This window comes from Pseudophryne corroboree, chromosome 6, assembly GCF_028390025.1.
Source record: "Pseudophryne corroboree isolate aPseCor3 chromosome 6, aPseCor3.hap2, whole genome shotgun sequence".
In the NCBI taxonomy this organism is placed as follows: Eukaryota; Metazoa; Chordata; class Amphibia; order Anura; family Myobatrachidae; genus Pseudophryne; species Pseudophryne corroboree.
In genome coordinates, this window is record NC_086449.1 from 423,505,293 (window position 1) to 423,528,912 (window position 23,620).

The 23,620-nt window shown below is 45.2% G+C and overlaps 1 protein-coding gene across 7 annotated transcripts in view; it reads right to left on the minus strand.

Annotated features, from left to right (window-relative positions):
- CCDC146 (coiled-coil domain containing 146) overlaps nt 1-23,620 on the minus strand; it is a 387,500-nt gene that overhangs the window by 105,108 nt on the left and 258,772 nt on the right. For all 7 annotated transcript variants that reach the window (XM_063926987.1, XM_063926984.1, XM_063926988.1 and 4 more), the window contains 2 exons: nt 9,244-9,332; nt 8,749-8,913 (listed from right to left, as the gene is read on the minus strand). In XM_063926987.1, the coding sequence (XP_063783057.1) occupies nt 8,749-8,913; nt 9,244-9,332 (254 nt within the window). The remainder of the gene's footprint in view (nt 1-8,748; nt 8,914-9,243; nt 9,333-23,620) is intronic.

Here is a 23,620-nt window from a genome sequence, read left to right on the forward strand (position 1 = left end):
ATAGCGGGGCTCTGGGTTGCGGGCCGGGAGAAAAAAATTGGGTTGTATGCAGACGATATGATATTATTCCTAAAGGATGTATCCCCCTCATTGCCTGCTCTTTTAGAATTATTACGGGAATTTGGATTTATTACAGGTATCTGTATTAACTTGGGCAAATCGGTGGTGTTTCTGTTAAGTCCCTCTACATCACCTCCATCCTCTTATGACCTTCCCCTCCAATTGGTATTCAAATTCTCATTGCCCTAAAGATTTTGTCACCCTGAATCTGACCCTTCAGATTGATAATCTGCGTATGAAGGCACGCATCTTGCAGAAACTCCCTTTAACTGTGACAGGTCGTGTAAATATTACCAAAATTATTATTCAACCCAAATTTCTTTATATACTACAGAATTCTCCGGTTTATATCCCTGCCTCACAATTTTCGTTGATTTCCCGATATATTACTTCCTTTATCTGGGGTGCCAAGCGGGCACGTATTGCATATAAAACTCTTAGTAGACCCAGAGCCGAAGGTGGCTTGGCCTTGCCGGATATACGTTTATACTATTTGGCTGCCCAACTAGTACAACTTTATAAATGGGTTACCCCCGGGTATTATGGGAGCCTTCCTGTGGCTCTTTTAGTTAGGGCTGGCCTCTTGTTTTCTCCGTTGCAATTTTTATTAGCAAATACTCAACTGACCTCTCTCCCCCCCATTATTACAACAGGCACGTAGAGTATGGTTGGCGGCTGAGAAGCTGCTGGGTGATCCCACGGTGGACCCCTGCTCTCCGCTTTGGAATAATACGAATTTTTCTGAGCTCTTTAAAATGGAGGGTGGTTAGATTTGGATTTCGAATGAAGTGACTGCAGTGGGGCAACTTTACCAGGACGGGGTACTCCATAGATATGAGTATCTGTCCACTACATATACACTGCTGAAAAAAATAAAGGGAATACTTAAACAACACAATGTAACACCAAGTCAATCACACTTCTGTGAAATCAAACTGTCCACTTAGGAAGCAACACTGATTGACAATCAATTTCACATGCTGTAGTGCAATGGAATAGACAACAGGTGGAAATTATAGGTGATTAGCAAGACACCCCCAATAAAGGAGTTGTTCTGCAAGTGGTGACCACAGAACACTTCTCAGCACCTATGCTTTCTGGCTGATGTTTTGGTCACTTTTGAAAGCTGGCGGTGCTTTCACTCTAGTGGTAGCATGAGACGGAGTCTACAGCCCACACAAGTGGCTCAGGTAGTGCAGCTCATCCAGGATGGCACATCAATGCGAGCTGTGGCAAGAAGGTTTGCTGTGTCTGTCAGCGTAGTGTCCAGAGCATGGAGGCGCTACCAGGAGACAGGCCAGTACACGACGTGGAGGAGGCCGTAGGAGGGCAACAACCCAGCAGCAGGACCGCTACCTCCGCCTTTGTGCAAGGAGGAACAGGAGGAGCACTGCCAGAGCCCTGCAAAATTTCCTCCAGGCAAGCCACAAATGTGCATGTGTCTACTCAAACGATCAGAAACAGACTCCATGAGGGTGGTATGAGGACCCAACGTCCACAGGTGGGGGTTGTGATTACAGCCCAACACGTGCAGGACGTTTGGCATTTGCCAGAGAACACCAAGATTGGCAAATTCGCCACTGGCGCCCTGTGCTCTTCACAGATGAAAGCAGATTCTCACTGAGCACATGTGACAGACGTGACATAGAAACATAGAAACATAGAATTTGTCGGCAGATAAGAACCACTTGGCCCATCTAGTCTGCCCCTTTTTTTTTTTTATATATTATTTTTTTTTTATCACTAACCTTATTTGTTCCTTATTTCTTTGTAAGGATATCCTTATGTCTATCCCATGCATGTTTAAATTGCTCTACTGTCTTAGCCTCTACCACCTCTGATGGGAGGCTATTCCACTTGTCCACTACCCTTTCTGTGAAATAATTTTTCCGCAAATTTCCCCTGAACCTCCCCCCCTCCAGTCTCAGTGCATGTCCTCGTGTCCTATTGCTTCTCTTCATTTGGAGAATGTTTCCCTCCTGGACTTTGTTAAAACCCTTCATATATTTGAAAGTTTCTATCATGTCCCCCCTTTCTCTTCTCTGCTCCAAACTATACATATTGAGATTTCTTAGTCTTTCTGGGTATGTTTTGTGATGTAGGCCATGCACCATTTTAGTTGCCCTCCTTTGTACAGTTTCTAATGTATTAATATCCTTTTGAAGATATGGCCTCCAGAACTGAATACAGTATTCTAGATGAGGCCGTACCAATGACCTATACAGTGGCATTATTACTTCTTTCTTTCTGCTGCTGATTCCTCTCCCAATGCAGCCAAGCATCTGACTAGCCTTCCTCATTGCCTTGTTACATTGCTTACCTGCCTTTAAGTCATCTGAAATAGTGACTCCTAGATCCCTTTCCTCCTCAGTAGTTTCCAGTATAGTGCCATTAATACTGTATTTAGCTTTAGGATTTTTGAGACCCAAGTGCATGATTTTGCATTTTTTGGCATTAAACTGTAATTGCCAGACTCTTGACCATTCCTCTAGTCTACCTAGATCCTCAATCATTTGTTTTACCCCACCTGGTGTGTCTACCCTGTTGCATACCTTTGTGTCATCTGCAAAAAGGCATACTTTCCCTTTAATCCCATTTGCAATGTCACCAATAAAGATATTGAAAAGCTCTGGTCCAAGTACAGATCCCTGGGGTACTCCACTGGTAACATTTCCCTCCTGTGAATGCACTCCATTTACCACAACTCTCTGTTTTCTATCCTTCAACCAAGATCTTATCCATTCAATAATCCTAATATCCAATCCCAAACTTTCAAGTTTATTTAGCAGTCTGCGATGTGGAACTGTGTCAAAAGCCTTACTAAAGTCAAGATAAGCTATATCCATGGCTCCACCTTTATCCATCACTTTAGTCACACAATCAAAAAAGTCAATAAGATTTGTTTGACATGATCTTCCCCCAGTGAATCCATGCTGTTTGGGATCCAGTAAATTGCCGGATTTGAGATGATCTACAACTCTTTCTTTTAAGAGTGTTTCCATCAATTTCCCTACTACTGATGTAAGACTCACTGGTCTGTAGTTGTTTGCCTCTTCCTTGCTTCCACTTTTGTGCAGTGGGACTACGTTTGCTCTTTTCCAGTCCCCTGGAATTTCTCCTGTAGCTAATGACTGGTTGAATAATTCTGTCAATGGTGCTACCAGCACCTCTTTAAGTTCTTTTAGTATCCTTGGATGTATCCCATCTGGCCCCATAGATTTGTCCACTTTCAGCTTTGAGAGTTCTGTTAGGACCTTCTCCTCTGTAAATGTACTTGTTTCATTTTCCTGAATATCCCTGCAACTTAACTGTGGCCCCTTCCCCTCTCTTTCAGTAGTAAATACTGAGCAAAAATAATCATTAAGATGATCTGCTATTAAATTGTCTCCCTCAACAAGATTCCCAGTGTCCGTCTTTAGTTTTATAATTCCGCCTTTTGTTTTTCTTTTTTCGCTTATATACCTAAAAAAAGTTTTGCCTCCTTTACCCACTGACTGGGCCATTTTCTCCTCAGCTTGTGCCTTTGCACATCTGATTACCTTCTTTGTCTCCTTCTGTCTAACAAGATATATCTTTTTGTCTTCATTATTTTGTGTCTGCTTATATTTCCTAAAAGCCATCTTTTTTGCTCTCACAATATTTGCTACTTCTTTTGCAAACCACACTGGCTTCCTTTTCCTTGTGTTTTTCCTAACAGTTTTGATACAAAGGTCTGTTGCCTTCAATATTGCACATTTGAATGTTTTCCACCTCTCCTGCACTGTTTCCAAGTTCCTCCACTCTGCCAAAGAATCGCTTACACATTTTCCCATCCCTACAAAATCAGCCTTCCTAAAATCCAACACCTTTGTTTTTGTATGGGACGAGTCAGTCTCTGTCTTAATGCTGAACCATACTGCTTGATGATCACTGGATCCGAGGTTTTCACCCACTTTTACGTCTGATAATCTGTCTCCATTTGTAAGTATTAAGTCTAATATTGCGTCTTTCCGAGTGGGCTCCCTCACCAATTGGTGGAGGGATGCTCCCTGAAGGGAATTTAAAATGTTCCTACTTCTAGTGGAACTAGCAACAGACACCTCCCAGTTTACATCAGGAAGATTAAAGTCTCCCATGATTATTACCTCTCCTTTTAATGCCATTTTAGTTATGTCCTGCAATAGGTTCTTGTCAAGTTCCTCTTCCTGACCTGGTGGCCTGTATATCACGCCAATACGAATAATCAACTTTTCCCCTGTTTCTATGGTCACCCAAAGGGCCTCAGTTTTTTCTTCAATACTTTGTATTAATGTAGTATTTATGGCATTTTTTACATACATTGCTACCCCTCCCCCGATTTTTCCAATTCTGTCCTTCCTAAACAAAGTATATCCCGGTATAGCTATGTCCCAGTCATGATTTTCATTGTACCATGACTCTGTAATTGCCACAATGTCTAGATCATCCCTTGTCATTATTGCAGTTAGTTCTGGGATTTTATTTCCTAAGCTCCTAGCATTTGCACACATAGCTTTTAGAGTTTTGTTTGTGCTTTTTCTGTTCCTAGCTATGTTCTTCTCTCTGCCTATTTTTATTTGGTTTTGATCTGAATTATCTTCTGTTGCTGTGGATATGCTTCCTATTCCCTTTGCCTGCAGAAACAATACCTCTGTGTTGGGGGAGCAGATTTCTTTATTCCTATTTGGTTCACTGCCCCCCTTTGTTAGTTTAAATAGCTCTTGATGAAGCATCCAAACTGTTCAGTTAGTATTTTCGTTCCCGTTGAAGATGGGTGCAGGCCGTCACTTTTGTATAAGCTCCTATCTTGCCAGATGGTGTGACTATGGCCTATAAATCCAAATCTCTCCTCATTGCACCATGTCCTTAGCCAAACATTGAAGTTTCTGATGCAATGAGTTCTGTCTTCCCCTCTGTGTACTGGCAATACTTCTGAAAAAGATACAGTGGTTGCCACCTGCTTCAGAGCAGTCCCTAACTTCCTAAATTCATCTTTTACAGCAATGAGTTCTGCATTTGCCAGGTCATTTGTCCCTAGGTGGACAATGACATCCACCTCCCCATCTTTTCTTGCTGCCTTCACAATTCTTAGCATGCGCTCTTTATCCCTTGGAGCTGTGGCTCCAGGTAAGCACCTTACTTGTTTCTCTACTTCATTTGCATTTCCCAGATGTATTCCTCTAATAATGGAATCTCCCAAAAGAAGTGCAGTCCTTTTTGGAGATTCAATTTTCCTGTTCCATTTCCTGTTCCTATGGTTGGTAGATGTCCCCATATCCTCCTGTTCTGTAGTGCCTCTATTAGTTGTATCTTCCAGCCCTGCAAGAGTAGCATACGAGTTTTGCAGTGTCACCGCTTGCGGGAGGTGTCTGTGTCCCTCTGGAAACCTCTGCCCTTGAGAGCCCACAGTAGTCCAGGCAGAATGTCTTCTGGTGGCTCTCTGAGGCAGTGGAGGCTTCAAAGACACAGACATCTTACAAATCTCAGCATGCAGTTTTGCTATCTCCTCCTTCAGCAGAGAAAATTGCTCACAGATTGGACAGCAGCTGAGTCTCCACGCTGCCTCTTTCCAAACAAATGCTTTACATCCATTGCACTGCACAAGGCCAAACATTGTATCAGATGTGAATGGTATTGCAAATTTGTGTGTTACTTGGTGTATTTTAAAACTCACCTGTTGCTGTATTCTAACTCACCAGAGTCTGGAGACGCCAAGGAGAACGTTCTGCTGCCTGCAACATCCTCCCGCATGACCGGTTTGGCAGTGGGTCAGTAATGGTGTGGGGTGGCATTTCTTTGGGGGGCCGCACAGCCCTCCATGTGCTCGCCAGAGGTAGCCTGACTGCCATTAGGTACCGAGATGAGATCCTCAGACCCCTTGTGATACCATATGCTGGTGCGGTTGGGCCCTGGGTTCCTCCTAATGCAAGACAATGCTAGACCTCATGTGGCTGGAGTGTGTCAGCAGTTCCTGCAAGACGAAGGCATTGATGCTATGGACTGGCCCGCCCATTCCCCAGACCTGAATCCAATTGAGCACATCTGGGACATCATGTCTCGCTCCATCCACCAACGCCACGTTGCACCACAGACTGTCCAGGAGTTGGCGGATGCTTTAGTCCAGGTCTGGGAGGATATCCCTCAGGAGACCATCCGCCACCTCATCAGGAGCATGCCCAGGCATTGTAGGGAGGTCATACAGGCACGTGGAGGCCACACACACTACTGAGCCTCATTTTGACTTGTTTTAAGGACATTACATCAAAGTTGGATCAGCCTGTAGTGTGTTTTTCCACTTTAATTTTGAGTGCGACTCCAAATCCAGACCTCCATGGGTTAATAAATTTGATTTCCATTGATAATTTTTGTGTGATTTTGTTGTCAGCACATTCAACTATGTAAAGAACAAAGTATTTAATAAGAATATTTCATTCATTCAGATCTAGGATGTGTTATTTTAGTGTTCCCTTTATTTTTTTGAGCAGTGTAGTATCTCTAGACAATATTTTTTTCGCTATTTACAGCTCCGACATGCTATGACGGCACAGTGGCGGGGCTCTGCTCCACAACTTTCTGAATCCCGTTTACAAATGAATTCGTACTCTGTCTTCTCGTGGGGGGGTTTCGGCTTCGTACTCCTCCCTTCTCTCCTCCTCTGGATTGGGTGGGCTGTCCACCCTCAGGGCTAAATAGATGCAAGATTTAGGTGAAATTGATGAGGAGGATTGGAATTATATATTGGCTTCCCCGCGTGCGGCCTCGGCGAGTGCTAGATTCCAGCAAATACAGCTTTATATTTTACATAGGGTCTACTGGACTCCTTCTCGTCTATTTAGATTTGGAGGCTCGACCTCTGATAAATGCCCGAAATGCTCTGCTCCGGCTGCTGGGTTCTGGCACTTGCTCTGGCAGTGCCCGTGGGTATACGCCTTTCGGAGGATGTTGCGACGTCTGTTGCCCGTACGGGTATTCAGATCCCGTTGCTGACTCCACGTATTTGCATATTCGGCCTTGACTTGAGGGACCACCTCCCACTTCACTCCTGCCTCTATGTGAATATTGTTCTGACATTAGCCCGGGTGTGTATTGCTCGCACCTGGATGGCTCATGCTCCTCCGTCATCTGCTGAATAAGTTGCTCTTGTAAATTCTACCCTTTCCCATGAGCGCTTTATGTACACTAAGCATAATTCCTTATTGAAATTTGATAAGATTTGGGCTCCTTGGAAGAACTCTCCATACTCTATTGACCCCCTACTTTAAATAATGTATACATGTGTCGATTGCTCCTGTGCACTGCTTCTGATACGGCCCGGCTCGCCTTCTTTCAGTATCTACCCTTGATTTCTAGCACAACATTTGATTCTTTTGTTTTCTCTTCTATGTCTGTTTTATTTTGTTCTGATAAGTGGATGTGACTATATCCTATATCCACATAACGCAATAGTTTGAAGAACTACTTATAAAGCACGTCTTTGATTTTGTAGATTTTTATTAGAAATGTTTATTGTATTATGTTTTGTTCTTTTCTCATGCAAAACAATAAAAAATACTTGATTAAAAAAAAAAAAAAGAATGCCAAGAGAGCCACAGAGATTGGAGCCAACCCACACACAGCGCTTCAGGATATAGGGAAACCCTTATCTAGCGCTTACTGTGCACCTTAATAGGTTACACAGTATAGATTTACAGCCTCCTCCCCTTCTACAACCCCCTGGTACCGTACAAGGCAGCTGGAGTTGACCTGGAGGGACAGCTCTCCCTGTCAGCGCTTCTGCAGGCAGGAAAATGGTGCTGAACGCTGCTGGGTCCGCTCTGAGGAGAAGCTCCACCCACTTTCATGGCGCTGTCTTCCCACTCTTCTGAAGATTATACAGGCCTGAGGAATTGTGCTGGCAGCAATCCTGGGACCCTGACAGGCTTGCTGGACAGTGTAGGGTGTAGGCGCTGGCTCAGGGCACCCCTCACAGCGACGCACCATGTATCGCTGAGCCCCGGAACGCAGTTGATACTGCGCTCCCTACCCTGTTGCCGCCATCTTCACACCGGCTCCCCGCTTGCCAGGGGGGCCGGTGACTAACTCGCCACTGATCTTCTGGCTCTGAAAGGGGGTGGCGGCATGCTGCTGGGGTGAACGATCCCCTGTGGCAGCAAACGTTCGATCCCCTCAGGAGCTCAGTGTCCTGTCAGCTGAGATAGTGGCTCAGACCCCACAGGGCGGACACTACTCCCCCCCTTAGTCCCTCGAAGCAGGGAGGCTGTTGCCAGCAGTCTCCCTGTGCCTAAACTCTAACCAAAATAATAAAACTAAAAGAACTCCTATGGAGCTCCCCTAGCTGTGGCCGGCTCCTCCGGACACATTTTCTAAACTGAGTCTGGTAGGAGGGGCATAGAGGGAGGAGCCAGCCCACACTCTCAAACTCTTAAAGTGCCAGTGGCTTCTAGTGGACCCGTCTATATCCCATGGTACTAATGTGGAACCCAGCATCCTCTAGGACGTAAGAGAAATACTTATTTCCAGACTCAAGGCTCTTTGCTTTCAACACAAGTTGTTCTTGTTTGAAAGGGTCAACACTTCCCCTGTATACAAAAACTGCTTTCAGAGTGCTCTAAAATAGAGATTTCTGAAAGTTTCTGATACGCAGGTACCATCATTACACCATCATTATATGTGTTATTATTTCATCCAGACCTCTCTTTGCTTGAGACATTGGTCCTCAGAATGTCCATCTCATTTCCAGAGATTTTTATTTTCTCGCGCAGTTCTGCTGCTCGTTGGGTAGCCATCTGAATGAGGCTGACACACTTGTTCCTTTCATTGCGGATAATGTCATACATCTGTGCAAATTCTTTTAGTCTGGAATAGATAACAAAAAGATTTTAACATCAGTTATATAGGGGGATGGGAGTATAGGTATGACTCTTTGTGGAAGCATACTGCTTAATTGCCCAAGATCACAAGGTCTGATAAAAAGGGAAATTAAGTCTTTTTAAACATGGTGACCGCAGTCCGCTTTAGAAAAACTGCTTTCTGGATTTTTTTTTATATAAACCAGATAAGTGTACTGCTATTTTAATCCCAGCATTCATCACAGAGGATGCATTCTCTCTAGACTTTATTAATGCAGAAATATGCAGAAAAAGTATAGTATAGTATATAGAATATAGTGCTGGTAGCTCAGGTTACCTTTTCTGAAGTTCCTGGATTTTCTTCTTATGTTCTCCAATAGCCAGATCCCGACCTTTAATTTCCTGCAGGACCTGCCGGTGTCGTTGCTGTAGATGGAAATTTTGTATATTAATAAGTACTAGTATTTTAATATACATATAATGTAAACATATGAATTATAATCTCCTGTAAATTATATCTGTATGGACAGTGTATTCTGAGGTCATCACTGTTAATTATTACAGATATTAGAAGCCATCTCGGATTTTGTAAATGCTATAAAATAAGATACTGCAAACAGTCTTATACTTTTACGTTGTAAAGAACGGCCAAGGAATGGCAAAGTACCCTATAATGGGGCACTATGTGAATATTATAATATTAAAACAATCTTTAATAGTATACTGTAAAATATTTGTACAAATGGAGTACATGCCAAAATCAACATCTATTGAAACACACTTAAATAGTCAGGATATAGCCCTAATTGAAGAATACATTATCTAGAGTAGAGTAAAAAATACAGTAGTGTTAGTAATGTGGTGTTAAAATGAAACACCAACCATATAAGGATGCAACAGTTAAGTGACAAGAGGTGTAAATGAGACAACAAAGGAGTAGAGCGCTCAGAGAAAAAGTACGTCGCTACAGTAATTGCAATAAATGTCTTGGAATGATTCCATTAGTGTATAACAGCACTACAGCCAGTATACATTCTTCAATGACAAACTCATAGTGATGAGCGGATTCGGTTTTACTCGGTTTAACTCAGAGCGAACCCAGTATGTAGCGATCCCTGTATAAATGTATTGTCTAACTTTCACAATAGACAATAATTGTTTCTACTCAACCACTTGTCTGACTATGCCACATGTGATGTGACTGGAGCCAGGTGTATATTACCTGCCCGCTGTGTGTCCGGCTTTTAGATTAGGAGATCCTTTCTGCACAAGGGGGTTACTATTAAAGGAGTGTGGGGGGTACTATAGTAGGATTTACGACCACTGGGGGGTTTATTGCATTGCCAATGGGGGTGGGAAGTTATTTTATAATGGGGGCCTATCGACACATGGAGGGGGGGTTGTGCAAAACACCCCCTAGATATATATTTTGTTAAATAAAATATTTAAATAGATTATTAAAAATACTTTTTAAACTTTATATAATAAACAAAAACGACAATTTCTGAGCGATTTTGTGGGGGAAAAATCGTCAGTTAAGTGGTTAAGGGACTATACAGGATAAATAACCATTCATTTCCCTAGGGGGGAATTCAATTAAATGTGGGATTTTCCCTGCAGCTAACTGCTCGAGTACAGGGAAAGTTTGCACTGGCTCTGTTTACACAGATACGGCTTCGGTTGTGAATCAAACTCATGAACCCAGTGCCGCAAGGTTTGCCACTGTCTTAAAAAATAATTTGTTCTTTTTTAAATGAAAACTTGCATGTTCTAAGGAATAATATAACAACGGCAATATAAAAAAATATATTAGATCTCACTGCATGGCACTATCTTCCTAAAGATGGCACTGTGGAAGAGGAGGGACAAGATTGCCAGCACAAGGTAAGTATACTCTAGTTGCACAGTGTGCGGTGTAGGGCCCCCGTACCGCACACCCTGCACCCACAATAAATACGCCTATGCACACCCACTCATAATAACAATTACAAATGAAGATATGAATTAGGTTGTGTCTACAAAATGTATTCCCTTATGTTTTCTTGAACAGACATACTGTAAGAAAAATTATTACTACATATTTACAAAAAGATATGTATACATATATATAATAATAATAATAATAATAATAATAATAATAATAATAATGATAAAAACAAATGTTTGCATTTTCAGCATGGAATTACAAAATCTTTGATTACATAACAATTAAAGTTTCTTACTAAAGATATAATTATGATGCAACTTCTAACAAACTACTATTTCCCAAGAAAAGTATTACTCGATGCTCACACACACACTGGGTCTAATTAGAATGTTCCAATGATACTGTAATATCTCAACAGTGACTGAGAAATAATTACCCACATCATGGACATCTATCTGGAATCTATCACTTATATAACTCACATTAGGTAAAATAAGAATTTACTTACCGATAATTCTATTTCTCATAGTCCGTAGTGGATGCTGGGGACTCCGTCAGGACCATGGGGAATAGCGGCTCCACAGGAGACAGGGCACATCTAAAGAAAGCTTTTAGGATCACATGGTGTGTACTGGCTCCTCCCCCCATGACCCTCCTCCAAGCCTCAGTTAGGTACTGTGCCCGGACGAGCGTACACAATAAGGAAGGATCTTGAATCCCGGGTAAGACTCATACCAGCCACACCAATCACACTGTACAACTTGTGATCTGAACCCAGTTAACAGTATGATAACAAACGAAGTAGCCTCTGAAAAGATGGCTCACAACAATAATAATAACCCGATTTTTGTAACAATAACTATGTACAAGTATTGCAGACAATCCGCACTTGGGATGGGCGCCCAGCATCCACTACGGACTATGAGAAATAGAATTATCGGTAAGTAAATTCTTATTTTCTCTAACGTCCTAGTGGATGCTGGGGGCTCCGTCAGGACCATGGGGATTATACCAAAGCTCCCAAACGGGCGGGAGAGTGCGGATGACTCTGCAGCACCGAATGAGAGAACTCCAGGTCCTCCTTAGCCAGAGTATCAAATTTGTAAAATTTTACAAACGTGTTCTCCCCTGACCACGTAGCTGCTCGGCAAAGTTGTAATGCCGAGACCCCTCGGGCAGCCGCCCAAGATGAGCCCACCTTCCTTGTGGAGTGGGCCTTTACAGATTTAGGCTGTGGCAGGCCTGCCACAGAATGTGCAAGTTGGATTGTGCTACAGATCCAACGCGCAATCGTCTGCTTAGACGCAGGAGCACCCATCTTGTTGGGTGCATACAATATAAACAACGAGTCAGATTTTCTGACTCCAGCTGTCCTTGAAATATATATTTTTAATGCTCTGACAACGTCCAGTAACTTGGAGTCCTCCAAGTCGCTAGTAGCCGCAGGCACCACAATAGGCTGGTTCAAGTGAAAAGCCGAAACCACCTTAGGGAGAAAATGAGGACGTGTCCCCAGTTCTGCCCTGTCCGAATGGAAAATCAGATATGGGCTTTTGTACGATAAAGCCGCCAACTCTGAAACTCTCCTGGCTGAAGCCAGGGCCAGTAGCATGGTTACTTTCCATGTAAGATACTTCAAATCTACAGATTTGAGAGGCTCAAACCAATGAGATTTGAGAAAATCCAAAACTACGTTTAGATCCCACGGTGCCACTGGGGGCACAATCGGGGGCTGTATATGTAGTACACCCTTGACAAAAGTTTGTACTTCAGGCACTGAAGCCAATTCCTTCTGGAAGAAGATTGATAAGGCCGAAATTTTAACTTTAATAGACCCCAATTTGAGGCCCATAGACAATCCTGCCTGCAGGAAATGTAAGAATCGACCCAATTGAAATTCTTCCGTTGGGGCCTTCTTGGCTTCACACCACGCAACATATTTTCTCCAAATGCGGTGATAATGTTGTGCGGTCACTTCCTTCCTAGCCTTAATCAAGGTAGGAATAACTTCCTCTGGAATGCCCTTTTCTTTTAGAATCCGGCGTTCAACCGCCATGCCGTCAAACGCAGTCGCGGTAAGTCTTGGAACATACAAGGTCCCTGCTGAAGCAGATCCCTTCTTAGAGGTAGAGGCCACGGATCCTCCGTGAGCATCTCTTGAAGTTCCGGATACCAAGTTCTTCTTGGCCAATCCGGAGCCACTAGTATTGTTCTTACTCCCCTTTTCCGAATAATTCTCAGTACCTTTGGTATGAGAGGCAGAGGAGGAAACACATACACTGACTGGTACACCCATGGTGTTACCAGAGCGTCCACAGCTATTGCCTGAGGGTCTCTTGACCTGGCGCAATATCTGTCCAGTTTTTTGTTGAGGCGAGACGCCATCATATCCACCTTTGGTTTTTCCCAACGGTTCACAATCATGTGGAAAACTTCCGGATGAAGTCCCCACTCTCCCGGGTGAAGGTCGTGTCTGCTGAGGAAGTCTGCTTCCCAGTTGTCCACTCCCGGGATGAACACTGCTGACAGTGCTATGACATGATTTTCCGCCCAGCGAAGAATCCTTGCAGCTTCTGTCATTGCTCTTCTGCTTCTCGTGCCGCCTTGTCTGTTTACGTGGGCGACTGCCGTGATGTTGTCCGACTGGATCAACACCGGCTGACCCTGAAGCAGCGATTTTGCCAAGCTTAGAGCATTGTATATCGCTCTTAGCTCCAGTATATTTATGTGAAGAGACGTCTCCAGGTCTGACCATACACCCTGGAAGTTTCTTCCCTGTGTGACTGCTCCCCAGCCCCGTAGGCTGGCATCCGTAGTCACCAGGACCCAGTCCTGTATGCCGAACCTGCGGCCCTCTAACAGATGGGCACTCTGCAACCACCACAGGAGAGACAACCTTGTTCTTGGTGACAGTGTTATCCGCTGATGCATGTGCAGATGCGATCCGGACCATTTGTCCAGCAGATCCCACTGAAATGTTCGTGCATGGACTCTGCCGAATGGAATTGCTTCGTAAGAAGCCACCATCTTTCCCAGGACTCTTGTGCATTGATGTACTGACACAGTTCCTGGTTTTAGGAGGTTCCTGACCAGTTCGGATAACTCCCTTGCTTTCTCCTCCGGGAGAAACACCTTTTTCTGAACCGTGTCCAGAATCATTCCCAGGAACAGCAGACGTGTTGTCGGGGTCAATTGAGATTTTGGAAGATTCAGAATCCACCCGTGTTGCTGAAGCACTACTTGGGTTAGTGCTACACCGACTTCCAGCTGTTCTCTGGACTTTGCCCTTATCAGGAGATCGTCCAAGTAAGGGATAATTAATACGCCTTTTCTTCGTAGAAGAACCATCATTTCGGTCATTACCTTGGTAAAGACCCGAGAGGCCGTGGACAAACCAAACGGCAGCGTTTGAAACTGATAATGACAGTCTTGTATCACGAACCTGAGATACCCTTGGTGTGAGGGGTAAATTGGGACATGCAGATAAGCATCTTTTGTGTCCAGGGACACCATGAAGTCCCCTTCTTCCAGATTCGCTATCACTGCTCTGAGTGACTCCATCTTGAACTTGAATTTCTGTATGTACAGGTTCAAGGATTTCAGATTTAGAATAGGTCTTACCGAACCGTCCGGCTTCGGTACCACAAATAGTGTGGAATAATACCCCTTTCCCTGTTGTAGGAGGGGTACCTTGACTATCACCTGCTGAGAATACAGCTTGTGAATGGCTTCCAATACCGTCGTCCTTTCTGAGGGAGACGTTGGTAAAGCAGACTTTAGGAACCGGCGAGGGGGAGACCTTTCGAACTCCAACATGTAACCCTGAGATACTATCTGCAGGATCCACGGGTCCACCTGTGAGCGAGCCCACTGATTGCTGAAAATCTTTAGTCGACCCCCCACCGCTCCTGAGTCCGCTTGTAAAGCCCCAGCGTCATGCTGATGGCTTTGTAGAACCCGGGGCGGGCTTCTGGTCCTGGGCAGGGGCTGCTTGCTGCCCTCTCTTACCCTTTCCTCTGCCTCGCGGCAGATAAGACTGTCCTTTTGCTCGCTTGTTTTTATAGGAGCGAAAGGACTGCGGCTGAAAAGACGGTGTCTTTTTCTGTTGGGAGGGGGTCTGAGGTAAAAAAGTGGATTTGCCGGCAGTTGCCGTGGCCACCAGATCCGATAGACCTACCCCAAATAATTCCTCTCCTTTATATGGCAACACTTCCATATGCCTTTTGGAATCCACATCACCTGACCACTGTCGCGTCCATAAACTTCTTCTGGCAGATATGGACATCGCACTTACTCTTGATGCTAGAGTACAAATATCCCTCTGAGCATCTCGCATATAAAGAAACGCATCCTTTAATTGCTCTAGAGTCAATAAAATACTGTCCCTATCCAGGGTATCAATATTTTCAGTCAGGGAATCCAACCACACTACCCCAGCACTGCACATCCAGGCTGAGGCTATTGCCGGTCGCAGTATAACACCAGTATGAGTGTATATACTTTTCAGGTTAGTTTCCAGCCTCGTATCCGCTGGATCCTTGAGGGCGGCCGTATCAGGAGACGGCAACGCCACTTGCTTTGATAAACGTGTGAGCGCCTTATCCACCCTAGGGGGTGTTTCCCAGCGCGTCCTAACCTCTGGTGGGAAAGGGTATAATGCCAATAACTTCTTAGAAATTAGCAGTTTTCTATCTGGGTTAACCCACGCTTCATCACACACGTCATTCAATTCCTCTGATTCTGGAAAAGCTACAGGTAGTTTTTTCACCCCCCACATAATACCCCTTTTTGAGGTACCAGCAGTATCAGAGATCTGCAAAGCCTCCTTCATTGCCGAGATCATATAACGTGTGGCCCTGTTGGAAAATACGTTTGTTTCTTCACCGTCGACACTAGATTCATCTGTGTCGGTACCCGTGCCGACTGACTGAGGTAAGGGACGTTTTACAGCCCCTGACGGTGTCTGAGACGCCTGAGCCGGTACTGACTGTTTTTCCGGCCGTCTCATTTCGTCTACTGACTTTTGTAATGTACTAACATTATCACGTAATTCCATAACTAAAGCCATCCATTCCGGTGTCGACTCCCTAGGGGGTGACATCACCATTACCGGCAATTGCTCTGCCTCCACACCAACATCGTCCTCATACATGTCGACACACACGTACCGACACACAGCAGCCACACAGGGAATGCTCTAATCGAAGACAGGACCCCCTTAGCCCTTTGGGGAGACAGAGGGAGAGTTTGCCAGCACACACCAAAAGCGCTATAAATGTATATAAACAACCCTAAAAGGTGTTGTTTTTGTTATAAGCGCTTTTAATATATAAATATCGCCAATTTATGCCCCCCTTCTCTTTGTTACCCTGTTTCTGTAGTGCAGTGCAGGGGAGAGTCCTGGGAGCCTTCCTCACAGCGGAGCTGAGCAGGAAAATGGCGCTGAGTGCTGAGGAGAATAAGCTCCGCCCCTTTTCCGGCGGGCTTTTCTCCCGGGTTTTGAGAAATCTGGCCTGGGTTAAATACATACATATAGCCTTAATGGCTATATGTGATGTATTCTTTGCCACTAAAGGTATTTAATATTGCTGCCCAGGGCGCCCCCAGCAGCGCCCTGCACCCTCCGTGACTGGTCAGTGAGAAGTGTGTAGCAACAATGGCGCACAGCTGCCGTGCTGTGCGCTACCTTCATGAAGACTGAAGAGTCTTCTGCCGCCTGTTTCCGGACCTCCGATCTTCAGCATCTGTAAGGGGGGTCGGCGGCGCGGCTCCGGGACGAACCCCAGGATGACCTGTGTTCCGACTCCCTCTGAAGCTATGTCCAGTAGCCTAAGACTCCAATCCATCCTGCACGCAGGTGAGTTGAAAATCTCTCCCCTAAGTCCCTCGATGCAGTGAGCCTGTTGCCAGCAGGACTCACTGAGATTTAAAACCTAAAAAAACTTTTTCTAAGCAGCTCTTTAGGAGAGCCACCTAGATTGCACCCTGCTCGGACGGGCACAAAAACCTAACTGAGGCTTGGAGGAGGGTCATGGGGGGAGGAGCCAGTACACACCATGTGATCCTAAAAGCTTTCTTTAGATGTGCCCTGTCTCCTGCGGAGCCGCTATTCCCCATGGTCCTGACGGAGTCCCCAGCATCCACTAGGACGTTAGAGAAATTATATTAGAGTTATACTACATAGAACATATGCCTGGAACCAAGGGCGTAGCTATCATAGGTGCAGGCAGTGCAGCTGCAATGGGGTCCACCTTCCCCGTCAAAGTTACATGTGTCATATACATTTTTCGCCATTGGGTGGTACATAGGGGTAGAGGCAGATTTAGGGGTCCTTTCAAACTTTTCCTTTGGGGCCTGCAATATATCTGGGTATGCCCTTGGAGCTGTTCATTGTAGTGTGGTACAAAATGAACTGGAGGCCATTTTTAATATTATATAATATGAACCGGGACACTGTAATGAGTCACAATATGAACGGGGAGCACTATAGATCATAATGTGAATTGGGGGTACTGTGCGGCATAATGTGTACTGGCAGCTCTGAAATGTGACGTAGGGTGAACTTAAGCACTACTGCGATTCATAAAAGAATCTAGGGCACTACTATAGGGCATAACATTAAATAAGGCTCTACTATGGTTCAGAAAATGAACTAGGACACTATTATAGGGCATAAAATTAAATAAGGCTCTACTATGGTTCAGACCATGAACTAGGGCACTATTATAGGGCATACAATTAACAACTGCTGCAGAGAAGTGTCTCTCTAGAAGCATTGGGACAGGGGTCCCTTCAAAATGTTGCTATGGGGCCCACAAAGTTCTGGCTATGCCCCTGCCTGGAACATTGAGGAACGTTACTATAGAGTGTAGGATTACAATACTTTGGCTGTTCTTGGTTCTTCTTACACACAGAATCCCATGCAGATATTTCAAGATATATTTTTGTATGTGGTACTCCCACTGATTAAAGCTAGGACCATCCTGTTAGCACTTTGTAAGTGGGGTTTGCTCCCGCACTTTTAACCCCAGCTGGTCTTCTTATCTATAACATGGTGGTTACTTATAAGACAAACAAATAGACAGTGGCTGAGGACATGGAATGATTCCCACTAATTGTTTCGAGTGAAATCTCAGGTGTGAAACTTTCATTCAGAACTACTCCCATGTACCATAGCGGAAAAGGTACTCAGAATACTGATCATGGGCATGATAATATTATGGTTTAACGCTTTCAGCTCTTCCATATTGATTTTACCAGAGTATGAAAAACAACCTGATACACTGTATTTATGGTATGCTGTTAGCATACCAATCATCGGGATCCCGCCGGTCACAATACAGATGCCGGGATCCAGGCGGGTGCACCATATGGCAATATAGGTGATTCCCCATCTATGGGTGTCCATGACACCTAAAGAGGGAGGATAGAACCTACCGAGCCTGCAAGGGGCTTAGTTGTGCTCAGGATATCGGTATAATGACATTCAGCATACCGTTCGGCAGGATATCACACCAAACCCGTATTTATGATCAATCAGCTAAGGCCATTATATTTTTACACCGCAATTTAGATTTCAGTTTGAACACACCCCACCCAAATCTAACTCTCTCTGCAAATGTTACATCTGCTCCCCGCCCCCCCCCCCCCCCCTGCAGTGCACATGGTTTTGCCCATTAGATAACAAATTTGCTGCTGCAATCAGGTCTGAATGAAGCCCTTTGTTGTGTAGATCTATCCATTCCTGTACTGCATGTTCATTCCAAATGCACGTGTATTTAAATTTGAGCATATCGTAGATTTTCGAACCCTATCCCTGGGAAGATGGAACAAGTGCAGGCAAATGTATGTAGTGTACAATAAATTTGTACACATGAGCAGAGTAGTATTGCACTTCCCCTGGATAACGACCTAATGAAACTTGGACGCAAGCACTATGGAGTGTATGCCCCACTACGGACCCCATCACTGACATTGAGAAGCAGCAGTCGAGAGCGATTTACAGGAAAGACGTTGCTACTTTTTCTCCTGCATGTCAGAGGCTGATGCTCCGTTTAGGGCACTACAGGGACATAAGCATTGCGCAAGTCACATTATGTCACTAGTTTATGGTTTAAGTGTGCCATAGCTGAGTGACTAGGCCAGACTTTCCCAAACTTTTTTAAATCACGTCGCCCTAGAGTAACAGAATTTTTGTTTATATGTCATATTTAGCATCAATTGTGTGGTGTGGACAGGGCCGGAATAACAATGGGGCTTATGGAGCTGCAGCTCCAGGCCCACTGCCCAAATAGGCCCAGAGCATCTGCACATTGTTGTACTGTAGTAGACAGGAAAAATATCCTTCTACTGCAGTCTCTTAGTGGCAGTCCAAGGCACCGCCCCCTCGGCCGCAACCCCCTTCCCCCTTCCTCCACCAGGCAGGTATTTCATCTATGATGGCGGCACAATGGAAGGCTTCCCTAGTCCTCTCTGCACCACATATGCATGGTGTTATGATTCCAGCACTCTGGTCAGAGGAGATCTTATGGCAAGGACCGGAGCACTGGAACGGAATGCTGGGGAAGGGAGCAGGACAGGAAAATAGCCCCTGGCGCCCTAACTCTGTTGTCTCACCCGTGTTGTCAGAAATCGCCTGCGAGACTATGGTTTCTTGAGCCCTTGGCAGCCGCGTTTGAAGGGCGGATTATGTCTGCCCAACTTCGATGCCCCCCGGTCTTAATGAGAGACAAAGGGAAACCCGAGACAGGGTGATAACAAGAGGCCCTCTAACTAAACAACCAGGCCAGGGGCTAAGCAAACTCAAAACTATAATATGTGCGGAGAAACCGCCAAGGAAAAGGACAACCAAAATATCCACTTGTCCAATTCTCCTACCCGGCACCGCCGAGTACCAGAGAGGACTTGTGGAAGCGGAACCCTCCGCAAATGCTCCAAACACAAAATATAAAAGGTAAAGCGGCTGAGCCGCAACACACGGCAGAGCCGCAACTCACGAACACCACTGGATATAAAACGGTGATCAGTCAGGACTCCAGGGACGAGATGGTAACTCCCGAGTACAGGACTTCTGAGGACTGGAATGACCGGATACAGCAGGACTGGAAACAGACTCTCAGCAAACAAAGGCAGCATGCAGGAAGCTATTACCGGCGTCTGTGAGAAGCCCTGGGAGTGTACTTAACAGGGAGTCCTCCAATCAGCTGTTTAGAGGCTGATTGGACTAAATGCCGTGCAGCTGCCTTGCTGCACGGCCAGAGAACAGGTGAACGCATTAAATCCTAAAACCCAGCAACGGGGAACGCGGTCCGCCAGTGGCGTCCCCGTTGCTAGGGTCCGTGCGGCTTCAGCGCGCCCGGCATCCAGCGTTGCTAGGGAGCCGGCGGCTGTACGTGCACGGCGTCCCTAGTTGCTAGGCGCCGGGTCGCGCGGACAAGCGGACCCTGGCGCCTAACAGTACCCCCCCCTTGAGGAGGGGTCAAGGAACCCCTAAAGCCAGGTTTCCGAGGAAATTCCCGAAAAAATGCCCTCTTGAGCCTCAGGGCATGAAGATCCTTATCCAGGACCCCAAGACCTTTCCTCCGGACCATAGCCTCTCCAGTGAACCAGAAAATAAAGCCGGCCCCGGGACAATTTGGAATCGAGAACCTTCTCCACCAAGAACTCCTGTTGTCCCTGTACATCCACTGGAGATCTACCCTGAGAGATCCTCCGAGGAAATCTACTGGAAGAAACGTATTGTTTCAACAGGGAACAATGAAACGTATTTCCAATCCTGAGAGATCTTGGTAAACGTAACCGAAAGGCAACTGGGTTGACTCTTTTAATAATAAGAAATGGCCCAATAAATTTGGGTCCCAATCTAGCCGAGGATTGTCGAAGCCTGATGTTACGAGTCGACAACCATACCCTATCTCCCACCTTAAAAGTGCAAGGACGTCGGAGCCTGTCAGAAAATTTCTTCTCTCGAAAGGCCGCTTTTCTGAGAGCAGGGTGCACTTTTTTCCAAATGGCTCTGAGATGGGAGGTTAAGGTTAGCGAGGAGACTGAGGAATGATGAAAAAAAGAATTAGCTCTGGGGTGAAAACCAAAAACTGAAAAGAATGGAGACTCTTTAGTGGAGGAATGACAAGAATTATTGTAAGCAAACTCCGCCAACGGAAGAAACTCGGACCAATCATTCTGGAGTTTGGCAGAATACAAGCGCAAATACTGTTTCAATGATTGGTTAACTCGCTCGGTTTGCCCGTTGGATTGTGGGTGGTAACCGGATGTTAACGACAATTTCATCTTTAATGAGGCACAAAAACATTTCCAGAATTGTGCGATGAATTGTGGACCCCGATCAGAAACAATATCAGTAGGCAACCCATGAAGTCTGAAAACATGGCGGAGAAACAAAACTGCCAACCCTTGGGCAGAAGGCAATCGGGGGAGAGCAATAAAATGAGCCATCTTGCTAAAACGGTCCACTACCACCCATATGACTCGGAATCCGGCTGAAAGGGGAAGGTCAACCACAAAATCCATGGAAATATGGGACCATGGCCTGAGAGGAACATTTAAGGGCATAAGTTGCCCGATAGGCAAGGAACGGGGAACCTTATGCTGTGCACAAACCTGACATGAATAAACAAACTCCCTAACGTCTTTAGAAAGACCAGGCCACCATACTGAGCGAGAGACTAACTCCAAAGTCTTAGAGATTCCCGGATGCCCGGAAACTTTGTTATCATGGAATTCCGTTAAAACAGTAGCTCTCAAAAACTCAGGGACGTAAAGACGACCAGCAGGAGTATTTCCAGGAGCTTGGTGTTGAAGCTGTTTTAACTGGGTAAATAAATCTTGTGTGAGGCCTGCCCAGATGACCGAAGATGGAAGTATGGGAGTAACAGGACTGTTATTGTGAACCGGAAGAAAGCTGCGTGACAGGGCATCAGCCTTAGTATTCTTGGAACCAGGCCTGAAAGTGATTATAAATTTGAAACAAGTAAAAAATAAAGCCCAACGTGCCTGCCGGGCATTAAGCCGTTTAGCCGATTCGATGTATTGCAGGTTTTTATGGTCAGTCAATACTGAAATAGTATGTTTTGCTCCCTCCAGCCAATGCCTCCACTCCTCGAAAGCCCACTTTACCGCCAGTAACTCCCGATTACCAACGTCATAGTTGGATTCAGCGGAGGAGAATTTCCTGGACATAAAGGCACAAGGATGTAACTCCAGAGACTCCGGATCCTTTTGAGAAAGGATAGCCCCCACTCCAACCTCCGAGGCATCAACCTCCACAACAAAGGGCAATTCCGGATTGGGATGTCTGATGACTGGAGCCGAGACAAAGGCTTGTTTCAAGGCCCAGAAGGACAACTCAGCTTCACGCGACCAGTTGGTAGGATCCGCTCCTTTCTTTGTCAGAGCTACAATGGGAGCAACCAGGTCAGAAAAAGAATGAATGAACCTCCTATAATAATTCGCAAACCCTAAAAAGCGCTGAATTGCTTTTAAATTGGTGGGTTGCGCCCAACTAAGGATGGCCTGGAGCTTCTTTGGTTCCATGGAAAATTCCCGAGGGGAAATAATGTACCCTAAAAAAGATACTTCCGTGACATGAAACTCACACTTCTCCAGCTTGGCATATAAATGATTCTCACATAATTTTTGAAGAACCAGACGCACCTGGATAACATGTTGTTCCATTGATTCAGAATAAATCAGGATGTCGTCTAAGTAAACGACCACGAATTTCCCTAGGAAGTCACGGAGCACATCGTTAATGAGGTCTTGAAAAACTGCTGGAGCATTAGACAAGCCGAATGGCATCACCAGGTACTCGTAGTGACCCGACTGAGTACTGAAGGCCGTTTTCCACTCATCTCCAGATTTAATTCGGATGAGGTTGTACGCTCCCTAAGGTCAATTTTAGAAAAAATCACAGCAGAACGTAACTGATCAAAGAGTACAGAAATCAACGGCAAAGGATAGGTGTTTTTAACTGAGATCTTATTCAGGGCTCTAAAATCAATGCAAGGTCTAAGCGAGCCATCCTTTTTCTCCACAAAGAAGAAGCCTGCACTTAAAGGAGATTTTGATGGTCTAATAAATCCTTTCACAAGGCTCTCCTTTACATAATCATTCATAGCCGCAGTTTCTGGCCCGGATAATGCATATAATCTTCCCTTTGGCAATGCGGCACCAGGAATTAACTCAATAGCACAATCATAAGGCCGATGGGGAGGCAGAATGTCCGCATTGCCTTTGGAGAAAACATCAGCAATCTCCTTGTATTCCACCGGAATGGGTTCTGGAATGATAGCTGCTACTCTGACTGGAAACGTGATACATTCCTTATCACAAAAAGTACCCAACTGTGAAATCTCCCCCGACCGCCAATCAATGGTGGGATTATGAAAGGCCAGCCAAGGGTGACCCAGAACAACTGGAACTGCTGGGCAATGTGTAAGAAAGAACTCGATTTTCTCGGAATGTAGAGCTCCTACTGTAAGTAGTACAGGAGGTGTACGGAGAGAAATAATCCCATTAGACAGCGGACTCCCATCTAAGCCATGCATGGTGACACACCTACCCAAAGGTAACTGAGGAATGCCTAAGGCCTTAGCCCAAGTTAAATCCATAAAGTTTCCTGCAGCTCCACTGTCAACAAAAGCCGACACCGAAGAACTGAGGCTGCCAAAGGAAACTTTAACTGGGACTAAAAGGGAGTTATTCGAGGAGATAAGCTGCAGACCTAGGTGAACCCCCTCACAATTCACCTGGTCAAAGCGTTTCCCGA